The sequence below is a fragment of the Xenopus tropicalis genome, chromosome 2 (assembly GCF_000004195.4).
Source record: "Xenopus tropicalis strain Nigerian chromosome 2, UCB_Xtro_10.0, whole genome shotgun sequence".
NCBI lineage: Eukaryota > Metazoa > Chordata > Amphibia > Anura > Pipidae > Xenopus > Xenopus tropicalis.
In genome coordinates, this window is record NC_030678.2 from 18146241 (window position 1) to 18161353 (window position 15113).

Consider the following 15113-nt stretch of genomic DNA (forward strand, 5'->3'; position numbering starts at 1 on the left):
CAGCTGATACCCCCCCTGCCCTATCGCTCCTTCCAAGAGATGAGGCTCAGCAGTGAAAGGGTTATCATTTCAGATCCTCCTGCGAATCCCCTGCTCGGGCAGAATGGGCCCATTTGTGGGGCAGCCTGCGTGTATAAACGGGCCCTCTATGGAGCGGAGAAAGGCTCAGTGTTCGCTTCCTAGAATCCCAGAGCGCCCCCCCTTGTCCTGACTCCAAGAAAGCCCAGAGTCGGGGGGTTTTTTAACTTCCCAAGAAGGGAGAAAATAAACACAGGAGTTGGGGGCCACGGGGTGCAGAACTGGCAGGGATTCTCTATAGCGGGAAGGGACCCAATACGGTTACTGGATCCCCTGCCTGCAGCACCAAGTGCAGGAATGCTCTCCCCAAGGGGTTAATTCATTAACTCATTATGGGAATGTGAATGTTCCCCCTAAACCCACTGTCTGTTTAGTGACACTGAGTAGGGAGGTGACAGTAGGGCACAATGGGGACAATAGGGCAGAGTGAAGGTACCAGGGCAGGATGGAGGCATCAGGGCAGGAGGGGACAGAAGGGGACAGCTGCCCAACATGGGGACAGTGGAGCAAGGTGTTGGCAGTGACCCTTATATTAGAGCAAGGTCCTGCCCAAACTTGGGCCCCACTAGTAAATACATTTCCAAGCAGCGCCAAAAGCTTCAGGGGATTCTGGGAGTTGTAGTTCAACACAACTGAAGGGCCATAGGTCAAAGCTATTTGATATTTATACACTGAGAGCCCAGCCATGTGAGCATCCCTGCATGGAACTCCCAAGTTAGTAACAACTAGTAACTAGTACTCTAACACTACAACTAGCTGGTTAGTCCAGTTACCAGTGCAGCTGCTGCAGAGTCTCTTGGGGGCAAATTACCAACCTCTGCTCCTGCTTTATATTAAACTGTCGCCATTGGGGGGCGCTCCTTGTGCAGCACAGACATTGCACTACAACTCCCAGCATTCATAGCCACCCAGGTGTGACTACCTGAGAGCCAGGGAGGAGCAGGTTACACTATAGCTGTAAAGTTATTTCTCTGCCCTCAGGCGTTTAAACAGTTAAAACAGGACTGACCCATTGCTGGGGATGCACTTTTATAATTGCCCCCCCCCCCTTTCTTCCAGGGTGAATGTGAGTTGTACGGGCTCCTATGTATCAGCGCACAGCCAATACACTCAGCAAACTACAACTCCCAGAATCCTCCGCCAGGCTTTTTAGCGGCAAGCGCTAAGTGTAGGGACAAAACAACCTGCTTGCTCCAACATAAATGAGGATATATTACCCCCTACAGGGGCCCTTTAGCGCCTCCTCATGCCGCAATACTTTGCCCTAAGTCGCAAAGACAAGTTTCCCGGTACAGGAATAGAGAACATCGGGTGTTTTCCCGCCGCACTGTCGCTGCCGAGGGGCTACAATCGCACACACACGGCCCCCGTTTGTCCGATCACGTCAGAGCCCCCCGTACTTGAGCCGATCCCCCCTCTCCCCGTCCCCATGATTGATGTGTTGGCGCTGCGCCACCGCCAAGTCTGTCCCCTCCTCGTCCGACTACGCACGGAATGAGATCACTCACATCAAACGGGCAGGGGAGGGGTCGCAGCGCATCTCGCCGACTCGCAGCCCATAAATAGGCGCAGAGAGCGCCGGGCTCCAGCACAAGTCCCCCAGCTACGACCCGCTGCGACTGAGAAGCAGGACTAGAGCAGCCTGGGCAGCTAACACACCGGGGACAGATCTGCACTTTACAGTAACTTTTATCTGCTGCAGCGCCACCAACTTCTGCTACAAATCGCACAACTTTGTTTCTGCGGCAGTTTGCACAAATCCTGCGTTTAGTCGCCCACATCTGCAACCACTTCTTATCCACTTGGCTAAAATGATGGGGTACCTGCTGCCCTGGATGGCGGCGTTGCTCTGTGCCAGGAATGCCCTGGGCATGGGCACCGCTTTGGAGGAAGAACTGGTGGCTCCTGTCAGACTGGATCCCGGTACCACCCAAGGGGAATCTGGGAATGGGAAGGTCCGGTACCACCTGAATGTGTTTGGGGAGAGTCTGACACTGGACCTGGAGCCGGACCGCACTTTTCTTGCCCCGGACTTCAGCCTGCAGTACGTGGGTTCCCCTGCGGAGCGCAATGGAGGAGCCGAACCGCTGGCTGAGCTGGCCAAGTGCTTCTACTCCGGCTCCGTCAACGGGGACTCGACCTCCAGTGCGGCGCTCAGCCTGTGCTCCGGGCTCCGGGGAGCCTTCTTCTACCGAGGGGAAGAGTATTTGATCCAACCCAGTAACCACACACTGACAGTGGCCGACCCCGACTCCCCCGACCCACTGGTGCTCCATCTGGTCCGCAGGCGCAGCCGTGCCAAGGCAAAGTGTGGGGTCACCGACTCTGTGGGGCAACCTGTCAAATCAGAGGATGCCCCCTCCCAGAGGACCATGCCACCTACAGGTATGTTACTTTTACCCCCTCAGCCCCACTTTTCTTGTTATTAATAATAACCCTAATTTGCTTAGTGCCACTGACCCTCACCCCTGGCATGGCTGCTTTACACTGTATCTCCCTTTTTATATTGGACTGTCACCCTCCTAATGTGGCAGTGGATTGACCATCTGGGCAAGGTACAGCTGGCAGGGTCCTAACGCCAGTTAATTAATAATGACTAACTGGTCGGTTGCCCACTGTAAATCCCAGTGGGTTCACTGCCGGGGGCATATGCCAAGTTTATATAAGGTTCATGCACAAGGTAATTCTGCCCTTCCAGGCGTTTCCCAATACACTTGGCACAAAGTTCTGTGGCCTCTCGGGACTTTATCATCTGTGCCGCAGCCCAGCCTGGCAGTGCAGATCACTTTAGAAGCAGCCCGGTGCTGAAATGGTTAAGGTAGAAATGATATCATTGCAGAAATGAGGCATGCCCATACTCGCCCAATCCGATTTGGGTTGAGGAATTTTTTTTTTTCCCTGCACACTTTAAGCACAATCGCATTTTCCATTCATAAAATAGTGAGTTAAACGATTAAGCTGGTGCAGTAATTAAATATTTGGTGCCAGCTGGCCGGCCAATGGCTTTCATTAGGGCAGAAGAATTAATCGGGCTGTCTAATAAGGTGGGTTGTACAATCTCTGATTTGGGTTCAGTTTGCAAGAGGTTAAATCTCACAGCTCCCACTGCTGGCTGAACTGGTAGCGCAGAGCGTGGGGCCGGCAGTACAGGGAATTTCAGATTCTTGGAAAATGCAGAGCAGATTGGAGAGGGCTGCTGCGCATGGAAAGGGCCGGTCACAAGTACTGGACTGGGATTCCACGTGGAAGCTAAAATCCACAGATTTAAAGCAAAAAAAATGAAGTGGCTCATTGACTGATATTAAAGGGCATATAAACCCAAAACTGTTCCCTAAGAAAGTCATGCTCAGCAACTTTCCTTTGTATATTCATTGCTAGTGGCTATTCTGCTCTCTGCACTGCCAGTTCCGACCTTTGGAACAAGGTAGCACCAGCTGAAGCTGTAAGAGCCACGCAAGGCTGTGACTTCTGCTACTTTGTTTCAAGAGCCAGAACCAGCAATGCTGAAAAGTAAAAGAAAGCTACAAAAAAAAGTGCATTAGACTTAATCATCTGACGTTTCCCCTCTGTTATTTGCAGGATCCGGCAGCTCAAGGAGGAAGAAGCGTTTCGTGTCCAGCCCCCGCTACGTGGAGACCATGCTTGTGGCAGACCAGTCTATGGCTGAGTTCCATGGCAGCAGCCTGAAGCATTACCTTCTCACCCTCATGTCCGTCGCCGCCAAGCTCTACAAGCACCCCAGCATCCGCAACTCCATCAGCATCGTGGTGGTAAAGATTCTTGTCATCTACGACGAGCAAAAGGGACCCGACGTGTCCTCCAACGCCGCCCTGACTCTCAGGAACTTCTGCAGCTGGCAGAAGCAACACAACCCGCCCAGCGACCGGCACGCCGAGCATTACGACACTGCCATTCTATTCACCAGACAGGTAGGTGGTTACTATGTGCAGGAGCTGCCATAATGCCATGACTCTAGAAATGGTGCCCCCCCCATGGTTAGATATGTTAAAGCATTGCCAACTGAATGGAGCATCTCTTAAAGCTAAAAATGCTACTTGACCAGTATAATCATTTAAAAGGCCTTCTGCATGGCAGCTGTTGCAGAACTACAACTCTCAGCAGGCCTATCAAGCTGGCAGTTGTGCTTCTGCTGCAGCCAAAGCACAAGGTTGCTAGTATATTATTATATTTACTCATGCCTGAAACAGAGGGCGGGGTTAAGCCAGAGTCAATGATTGACAGGTAGTATGGGAATAGTTCCAAGGATCTCTTTAATGGGCAACTCTTACCTGTCCATTAATATAAAATGATCTAGATGCCCAAGTAGACGAGAGATGGTTAATGAGGATTTTTTTCTGGCAGCCAGTGATCCGTAGCAGACGTCTCCAAAATAAACAAATCCACTGGAAAAAAAAAAAGCCTGTCTGTTTTGCTCCGATCCCATATACTGCCATGGCCAGCAGCCAACATCAGAGATATGATGCCAGATCTGTGCCTTTAATCTAATTATTAATGGACGTGTTTTGTTTTCCCTTTATTTCACTAGGATCTGTGCGGTGCTCAGACTTGTGATACCCTCGGCATGGCTGATGTTGGAACAATCTGTGACCCAACTCGGAGCTGCTCGATTATTGAGGACGACGGTTTGCAAGCTGCATTTACGACGGCCCATGAATTAGGTATGACGGCTTTATACAATGGGCTTCCTTGGGCCGGTGTTTGCGTTGAGGTTAGCGCCCAGGCTGCACGCCAAGAGTAAACGTTTCGTGGAAAGGGGAAAATGCTGCATTTGGTGTTTGTTTAGAGACACCAGATGGGCCAGTGTGGGCTTTATAGTACTTGGCTGCAGCTGTGGCCCCCCCTATCATTAACAGGATGAGGCCAACGCTGTCACTTATAAGTGGGGAGCTTTTATCACAAGGGCGCTCGGTATGCAGGAAATATTTGAAGTTGGTCTTTTCTTTTTTTTTTCTTGACTCAAGGCTTTTCTCCTGAAGAGCATTGTTGAGTTTGAGGGCTGTTAAGTAGGTTGCAAACAAGGAAGCACTTGATTCAGAGAAACTAGAAGAAGAAAAAGTTTGTATGGAATTTCCGACCTCTAACTTCATTTGTGTGCTTTATCCTTTCAGGGCATGTCTTTAATATGCCGCACGATGAAGCAAAGCAGTGCTCCGGCCTCAACAGGGACAACCAAGACTCCCACATGATGGCCTCCATGCTCTCCAATCTGGATAGATATGAACCGTGGTCTCCATGCAGCGCTTACATGATCACATCTTTCTTGGACAATGGCCATGGTAAGTGGATAGGCAATGCATAAGCTCCAGTGGGTAGGGATGAGGTTATCAGTGGGTCCTGTTAAATGCCTAAATATCTATAGCTCTGGAAATTAGGACTAGAGCAGCCTTTGTAGGGTTAAGCCTTCATGAAGTTCATTGTTTTCCTTCCAAACTGGGCATCAGAATAATCTTGAAGGAGTATTAAGGATATCGACTAACTTGCACCCTTAAATCTTACTCTAAATATTGTTAAATCCTTCTTGGGCAATGGCTCCCAGACTGCGGGACTGCTCCTGAGTAGTCTAAAGGCCAGTTATGGCGGGGGCTAGTCTTATCTGTCCTCTTAGTTACACCTAGAGGACCAACTTAAGAGTAAAATGGTGCAAGATTTGAGATATACACTTAATTTCTGAATTCACTGTGGTTTTGAATGGTGCTGAGAAATGGACACTAGTCCGTTATGGAGCTGATAGGAGTAAAGCGTGGCTGATTTATTTATTTTTTTTTCCTCAGGAGAGTGTTTGCTGGACAAGCCCCACAGACCCATCCAGCTCCCCTCAGATCTCCCTGGAACGTTATATGATGCCAATAAACAGTGCCAATTTACATTTGGAGACGAGTCCAGACATTGTCCAGATGCAGCCAGCACGTGTACGACCCTGTGGTGCACCGGAGTCTCAGGAGGCCTGCTTGTGTGCCAAACCAAACATTTTCCTTGGGCAGATGGAACCAGTTGCGGAGAAGGAAAGTGGTGCATTAATGGAAAGTGCATGGATCAGACCGACAAGAAGCATTATGAGGTAGGATTTCTTGCTCAATCCTTTTGTATTAAACTATAGTTACTTTTTGGGTTCAAGCTAGGGATAATGCTTTGAGTCTTTGGCCAATGAGAGCATGAAGAGTATGCACTTGGGCACAGGGACAACAGGGTGGTTTATAGTGTTTATAGTAGGCAGCATTGTGTCAGTTACACTTCTACATATCGAGCAATCTAATCTTCAGCCACCATCTGTGCTTGAACTTCACATCCCAGCATTCAAGTAATTTTTGTCCAGGGCTCCACCACATGTTTTCAATAAGACTCGCCAAAGTTGGACTGTTATACAGTTAAACTTGCCAGAGAACCTTCAGCAGTGCAGGTCAAGTTGTTAATATCATGTATAATCCTAAATGATTTCTTTCCTTGCTCTTCTAGACTCCTGTACATGGCGGCTGGGGTGCTTGGGGCCAGTGGGGAGAATGCTCAAGAACATGTGATGGTGGTGTTCAGTACTCTGTACGCGAGTGCGATAACCCAGTCCCAAAGAACGGTGGCAAATACTGTGAAGGCAAGAGGGTGCAGTATCGATCATGCAACATCCAGGACTGTCCTGAAAATAACGGTAAGTAACAGTTCAGTAGTAATGCCTTTTTAATTTATTTGGAATACTGAGCACACCCTAGGCAAGAACACTGGCATGTCATTGCTAATTGGCTAATAGTATGACCTCCCCTTCTGCCCCTTACAGGAAAGACCTACAGAGAAGAGCAGTGTGAAGCACACAATGACCTGTCTAAGTCACCCTTTGGCAGTGGACCTGCAGTTGAATGGACCCCCAAATATGCCGGAGTGTCACCCAAGGATCGTTGCAAACTCATGTGTCGCGCCAAAGGCACCGGATACTTCTTTGTTCTCAATCCTAAGGTGAGTTTATTGCCAGACAAACAGACAATGGGGAAATAAATGTTTGAGTAGACAATAGAGTAGAGGTATAGTAAGAGTAGAAAGAGTTCCTTGGATTATTCTATAAAGTCTGTACTGGAAGTACTGTACCTTTAACACAGTCCTAGTGAACTGTTTATTCCCAGTGCAACAGTGCAAACCAAATAGAAACTGTATCTTGGAAAGGGCTGAATGCATTTGAGTAGATGCTAAAGACTCGCGTGTACTTGTGAAATTTTTTTAGGAGTCATTTGCTAAATATCAAACACCAGTTATGTCCATATAAATCATCTAAGCTTTTAAGTGCTGGTTCTGAGAGAGCCACAGAGTGCATGGGAATGAGGTCCTTGTCTAGATTCCCTGCCTAAATTTAGCTTTACTGCTTTGTAGCAAGCTGTTGCTTCTTGCATCTTCTGTATTTGGTTTTAACGAGTCGTTTTTTTGCCTGCTTTCTACAGGTGGTTGATGGAACCCCATGCAGCCCAGATTCAACCTCAATGTGTATCCAAGGGCAGTGCGTAAAGGCAGGCTGTGATCGGGTCATTGGTTCCAGCAAGAAGTTCGACAAATGCGGGGTCTGTGGTGGAAATGGATCAACTTGCAAGAAAGTTTCGGGCAACTTCATTATCTCACGGTATGTTGAAATGATTAACTCCTGCGTTTCTTTGGAACATGTCACTATCTTCCATGTTACTTGGGGTTCAGTCAGAAGGGTAATGAGAACCCAAGGCAAGAACTGAACTATGTATGTAGAATATTATAAGGGTTTTTCTTTATAAGAACTCCATATTGCATCTTACAGCTTCTCCAAACAACTGTCAAAAACTTGATAGTTCCAGTTGACTTATTTCAGCTTAATTTTCCCCATGTAAATGTTAGGTCTGCTCTCAATGATGGGGGGGGGGGCACTGCAAATATAGAAAGTACTGTAAGCTCAATATGCCTTTGTGCAAAATATGTTTTAAATAAGTTTTTGTTGAGTAGGTTCAACATAAAAGAATTTAGCCAAAAACTGTTGGTTGCTTAAGGCACAGGGAGCTATTTGTCACCATGACCTCGACATATTGGGTGTTTAATAAAGGTTAATAAGCACCGGATATGATTTTTGATTGTTTTTATTGCTTCTGTTTTTGTAGGCCTGGTTATCAAGATGTTGTTACAATTCCCGCCGGTGCCACTAACATTGAAGTAAAGCAGCGGAATAACCGGGGATCAAGGCACGATGGTAGTTTCCTGGCTATTAAAGCAGCTGATGGCAATTATATCCTCAATGGTGATTATACCTTGTCAACTCTGGAACAGGACATTATTCACAATGGCAACATCCTTAGATATAGTGGATCTTCAGCTTCATTAGAAAGAATCCGTAGCTTTAGCCCACTCAAGGAACCCATAACCATACAGGTCCTCACTGTGGGGGACTCTCATCGGCTGAAAATCAAATATGTGTACTTTGTCAAGAAAACAGGACAGCCGGAAAAGCCTAATAAAAAGAAAGAGTCCTTTAATGCCATTAGGGAGACCATACTGTCGGAATGGGTCATCGAAGAATGGGGAGAGTGTTCAAAAACGTGCGGATTAGGCTGGCAGAGAAGAACTGTAGAATGCAAAGATATCAATGGACAGCCATCCACGGACTGTGCTAATGAACTCAAACCAGATGATATCCGACCCTGTGCCGACACGCCTTGCCCCCAGTGGCAACTGGGAGACTGGTCTTCCTGTTCTAAAACATGCGGGAAAGGTTTCAAAAAGAGACTTTTAAAGTGTGTTTCTTACGACGGCGTTAGCATGCCTCAGGAGAACTGCGACCCTCTAAAAAAGCCTAAACATTTGATAGACTTTTGTACCCTTGCAAACTGCAGTTAGACAGCGTCCCATCCAACTGAGAAAACTGATTGGTTCTTTTAGAAAACGCCAGGCGCTGTAGGCATGGCGCAAGTTGCATGTGTTGTCTGAGGCCGCGGAGTTGTGCGAAGTAAGCAACGCCAACGTCTGCTGGTGGCTGAAGCACAGATATGGTTCTAGAACAAAGGCAAATTAACATCCCTGCCTCCTTCATGGACCATTAGAAGCTCCTTATATAGATGACTGTTACTCGTTAAGGAAGCTAAAAAGACACACAAAGGTCAGGCTAGGTATTAACAACACACCTCTGGCATTTCCTACCATTGAAACATGCAGTATTGTTGAACTTTTATAATATGAGGAACAGGCAAATGTTATGTTCAACTTGTTTTTGGTCAGAGTCAACCTACCTCAGTTAGGAAGGTCAAAAACAGAAGTGAAAAAAAAGGAGCTTCAGCATAGATATTTATGGCTGCTATTGTATTACAATATATTTTTATAGAGAAATAAAGCCATATTCTCATTTACAATTTAGGCAAGTCAGGTGGGCCAGGTGTTCTTTATAAGATGACACGTCTTGGAGAAGGTTGGAAACGGTCCTATTATGTTTTTAGCCGGGTTTATAGCAAACGTATGTCATTGTTAGGTCAACCCATATCATTATGATCTTCCTAACTGTGCTTAGGTGGAATTATATTTTAATAATAACCCTATGACTTCATTTGAAGTAACTAAAGCTTTGCCTGATGGCAACTGATGTCCCTTGGAGGTCCTTTATGATCAGGTCTAAGCTGTGAAGATGTTGTCTAGGCAACTCTTCACTTTCCTGTAGAAATTACTTGGACTCTTCTAGAGGTAATAAAAAAAAATCCCAGCATGCCCTTGCATGAAGTCCTTCAACTTACAGTGGGTTGGGCAAAGTGCAAAAGGTTTAGGAGGAACCTCCCTTTCTTCAGGTTCAACCAACTGTCATCTTTTATGTCCCCCGCCCATCCAGACAATGATAGATTGAGTGTTGATCTTCACAATTTCCATTGTTTGTGATGCTCATTTTGGGGGAAACCTTGGACACAGCAAACCTTCAGCAGCAATTGGGCCAGTATTGAATAAGACACGTGTGAGTGTAATGATATAAAATGTTCTATATTCAGAATAATGCACGTATGATATGAAATGCAATATGGATATCACAATAGGTAGACAGTCCTGGGGATAGCGGGTCCATCCACCACTGTTACCCAACATTAATGTGCCACATGTCTATGCCAGGTTGTAGACTGTTCGAGAATATGACTTTGCTCTGTATATAGGAAATATACTTTGTAAGTATTCTTCTGTATACCTTCTGTGAAGGCATTCTTGATAACCTATAGTAAACCTATTTATTTTTGTACATTTGATTGTATTTTAAGTTATCGCTATTTTTTTTTTTTGTTTGTTTGTTTGTTTTTTTTTCAAAAGGACATATAACAAAAAGTAAAGAGTATTTAAGCATTATGTTACCAGAAATAATAAAAAGAACACAATGAAATTTCAAAAGAAAACCTCCCTCGTTTGACTCCTTGTTGTTTGGAAATGACACTATAAATGTAAATATCTTTATAGTCTTTATGGGTTTGCATGCCATAACGAAGTATGCGGCGTGTTTGACTTGCGAGGGCTTTTTACTTGGGCAAATAGTTCACACCGAGGTGCCTTCAAAGAACTCGGCGCTTTGAATCCGAGCCAAATAACTTTGATGTGCATGAAACAGCTGGGGCCTTGGCCCGTGTAATTATCATTTTAAGAAATTTACAGCCTAATGAGGAGATGAAAACAGAAGTTTTTTTTTTTCTGAATGGACAGGAAGTGAAAATAATGCAAGAAAGAATGTGATTGGCTGGGAAATAGCTCCAGGACAGATGGGATCCTCTCGCTAACATCTGAATGGAAAAAACGTGTTAAATACCAATGAGTACAGGGAAAATATAAGCACGGGGTAGTATTGTAATGCTGAGTAAAACTCTAGCCGAATACAAGTTAAAAATATATGTATATTCTTAGATGAGGCATCCTGTGGCCCTGTATCTGTAATGGAAATAGCGCTCCCAGGAGAACCGATCCCCAGTTTGAGAATGACCCCCCTGTATCGCACAACAAGCTTAAGGGTTAACATAGACGTCTCTGCAGATTGTTCTGGTCACTTTGTCAGTTACAGTAATGATAGGCACTAATTATTATTATTATAAATTACTGAACTTTGGCTTGTGGCCAGACAAAATGATCATGCCTGTTACTAAAATCTAACTTGGGCAGCATAGAATATTCTAAGGTTGCCCACACACTGCCCAAACAGGTGCATTGGCTAAACAGCTTTGTGTCTGTGTGAGCCTTTATATCCAGCAAGGGTTAATCCAGAACTGCTTGGGCTGCTCATTGGCTCGTGGGCACAGTAGTCATATTAGTGGGTTTCAGTGACATTTGGGCATTCATTGGCATGGTTTGGTGAGAAATCAACCCCCCCCCAAAAAAATCAACTGTCTATAGTGACCTCTCCGCCATCTATCTAAATGAATCTATTGACTCAAATATCTCTGTCTGTAATTTTTTTGGCACTGTGCCTATGTATATCCATCTATTCACCCATCTGTTTATATCAATCTGTAGATATTTATCTACTTTTTGGCTCTGTGTCTATAAATATCTTTATTTACCTATTATGTAATCCTTCTGTATATACATATCTGCATACTGACTGTCTGTCTACATATCATCTATTTATATCATATTTTGTCTGTGTCTATAAATATCTATCTTTATCTATTCTTTCATCCTACTGTATTTACATATCTGTATATTGTCTTTGTGTCTATATATCATCTATCTGTCTGTCTATCATCTACATCTGTCTATGTACAGGATCTATCTCTAAGATTCTACATCTATTTATGTATCTCTATCTATCTATCTATCTATCTATCTATCTATCTATCTATCTATCTATCATCTATCTATCTGTTTATCATAAATCTCTATCTGCCTGCCAGGCTGTGTATTATAGATAGATCTATCTATCTGTCAGTCTGTCTATCATCTACATATGTCTATGTACAGTATCTCTATCATTCTACATCTATATCTATCTATCTGTCAGTCTGTCTATCATCTACATCTGTCTATGTACAGTATCTCTATCATTCTACATCTATTTCTATCTATCTATCTATCTATCTATCATCTGTTTATCATAAATCTCTATCTGCCTGCCAGGCTGTGTATGATAGATCTATCTATCTATCTATCTATCTATCTATCTATCTATCTATCTATCTATCTGTCGGTCTGTTGGTCTGTCTATCATCTACATCTGTCTATGTACAGTATCTCTATCATTCTACATCTATTTCTATCTATCTATCTATCTGTCAGTCTGTCTATCATCTACATCTGTCTATGTACAGTATCTCTATCATTCTACATCTATTTCTATCTATCTATCTATCTATCTATCTGTCAGTCTGTCTATCATCTACATCTGTCTATGTACAGTATCTCTATCATTCTACATCTATTTCTATCTATCTATCTATCTATCTATCTATCATCTGTTTATCATAAATCTCTATCTGCCTGCCAGGCTGTGTATGATAGATCTATCTATCTATCTATCTATCTATCTATCTATCTATCTGTCGGTCTGTTGGTCTGTCTATCATCTACATCTGTCTATGTACAGTATCTCTATCATTCTACATCTATTTATGTATATCTATCTATCTGTTTATCATAAATCTCTATCTGCCTGCCAGGCTGTGTATGATAGATAGATCTATCTATCTGTTGGTCTGTCTGTCATCTACATCTGTCTATGTACAGTATCTATCTCTATCATTCTACATCTATCAATGTATCTATCTATCTATCTATCTATCTATCTATCTATCTATCTATCTATCTATCTATCTATCTATCCATCTGTTTATCATAAATCTCTATCTGCCTGCCAGGCTGTGTATGACAGATAGATACTGGCAGTACAAAGTTGTATCAAGTGTTAATTGGCTTTGAACCAAATTTAGAGAAAATCTCTGATTTCTCTGATTTCCCGAGGCCCATAACGGCACGAGTTGTGTATGAAATATAGGCACCATCAATGATTTAAAGCAATTGAAGTAGATTACACAATGTTAATCCCCAAGAGCAGTACGTGTATTTAATAAAAGATAAATCTGCACTATAAAAATAGCTGAAACAAATATAAATGGGCAGAGTCGTATATTTTCGCACTCCCTGGGACACGGAGGTCTGACGTCGGAGTAATTTGAGTTAGTCCAAGGTTGTAGAACATGCTGCCTTCCAGATGTTCTCCATCTACAACTCTTAGCAACCTGGATACTGGGAGTTGTAGTTGAACCACATCTGGAAGGTGGCAGGTTGCTCATTCGCCCGATCAAACCTCATAGTTTCTTCACACTGCGAACTGAGCACAGCCTTGGCAAGGGAACCGCATAACGTGGCATGTTCATTAAGTCTAAATTGATATTTTGCCAGCAAAAAATGCAATCCATTATGGAAAGAGCTCTGCACAGCCGCCAGTTGGGTTTTTTTTCACTGTGTGGGTAGTGAGGGATGGAAAGCAATGACAAAGGCTGGCCCTGTGTTTCTGTTTAACGGGAGCTAATAACTTGTGCTTCTGTCAGCTGATAAGGGGCTCGCTCATTCCATTTGCCAACTATGCCAGCTGGTGCTGAACTGGGACAGATTGCATTGCCTGCTGGTGCATGCTGGGAATTGTAGCGGTTGGACACTTAGTGAGTTAGGTGATCTCCTTAGTTATGTACCTGAAACAAATATTCTACATCAGTTTCTTAGTAAGGGGTCATTTGGTTTATTAAGAGATTACAGATACATCAAGACATTAGGTGGAATAGCCCCCTGCTGTAATTCTAACCCCAACTGGCCTTTAGGTGGGGCCCCTTTAGCTTACAGCAAGGTTATAGATATATATAAACAGTCACCCTGTTATAGTTACAGGGGTACCGAGGGCACAAATAAGCACTCACCCCAAATCCCCCCCTAACTGGCCTTCAGGCTGGGCCCCCTTAGCTCATAACAAGGTTACAGATATATAGAAACATTGGGGTAACAGTCACCCTGCTATAGTTCCAGGGGTACCCAGGGCACAAATAAGCACTCACCCCAAATCTCCCCCTAACTGGGCTTCAGGCTGGGCCCCCTTAGCTCATAACAAGGTTACAGATATATAGAAACATTGGGGTAACAGTCACCCCGCTATAGTTCCAGGGGTACCCAGGGCACAAATAAGCACTCACCCCAAATCTCCCCCTAACTGGGCTTCAGGCTGGGCCCCCTTAGCTCATAACAAGGTTACAGATATATAGAAGCATTGGGGTAACAGTCACCCCGCTATAGTTCCAGGGGTACCCAGGGCACAAATAAGCACTCACCCCAAATCTCCCCCTAACTGGGCTTCAGGCTGGGCCCCCTTAGCTCATAACAAGGTTACAGATATATAGAAACATTGGGGTAACAGTCACCCCGCTATAGTTCCAGGGGTACCCAGGGCACAAATAAGCACTCACCCCAAATCCCCCCCCTAACTGGCCGTCAGGCTGGGCCCCCTTAGCTCATAACAAGGTTACAGATATATAGAAACATTGGGGTAACAGTCACCCCGCTATAGTTCCAGGGGTACCCAGGGCACAAATAAGCACTCACCCCAAATCCCCCCCTAACTGGCCTTCAGGCTGGGCCCCCTTAGCCCATAACAAGGTTACAGATATATAGAAACATTGGGGTAACAGTCACCCTGCTATAGTTCCAGGGGTACCCAGGGCACAAATAATCACTCACCCTAAATCCCCCCCTAACTGGCCTTCAGGCTGGGCCCCCTTAGCCCATAACAAGGTTACAGATATATAGAAACATTGGGGTAACAGTCACCCTGCTATAGTTCCAGGGGTACCCAGGGCACAAATAAGCACTCATCCCAAATCCCCCCCTAACTGGCCTTCAGGCTGGGCCCCCTTAGCCCATAACAAGGTTACAGATATATAGAAACATTGGGGTAACAGTCACCCTGCTATAGTTCCATGAGTACAGAGGGCACAAATAAGCACAACAAGGTTATAGATATAGAAACGTTGGGATAACAGCATGCTATAGTTTTAGGAGCACGCAGGACAGCAGGTAAGCACTCACCCCAA

The 15113-nt window shown here is 44.7% G+C and overlaps 1 protein-coding gene across 1 annotated transcript; it reads left to right on the top strand.

Annotated features, from left to right (window-relative positions):
* Positions 1 to 1727: 1727 nt before the first annotated feature.
* Positions 1728 to 10451, top strand: adamts1 (ADAM metallopeptidase with thrombospondin type 1 motif 1). Its single transcript, NM_001127433.1, is given in 9 exon segments — positions 1728 to 2463; positions 3658 to 4007; positions 4625 to 4757; positions 5208 to 5375; positions 5871 to 6157; positions 6553 to 6739; positions 6866 to 7041; positions 7518 to 7693; positions 8196 to 10451. Coding segments are annotated over 9 exon segments (2784 nt in total). The 5' UTR covers positions 1728 to 1889; the 3' UTR covers positions 8929 to 10451.
* The last annotated feature ends 4662 nt before the right edge of the window (positions 10452 to 15113 follow it).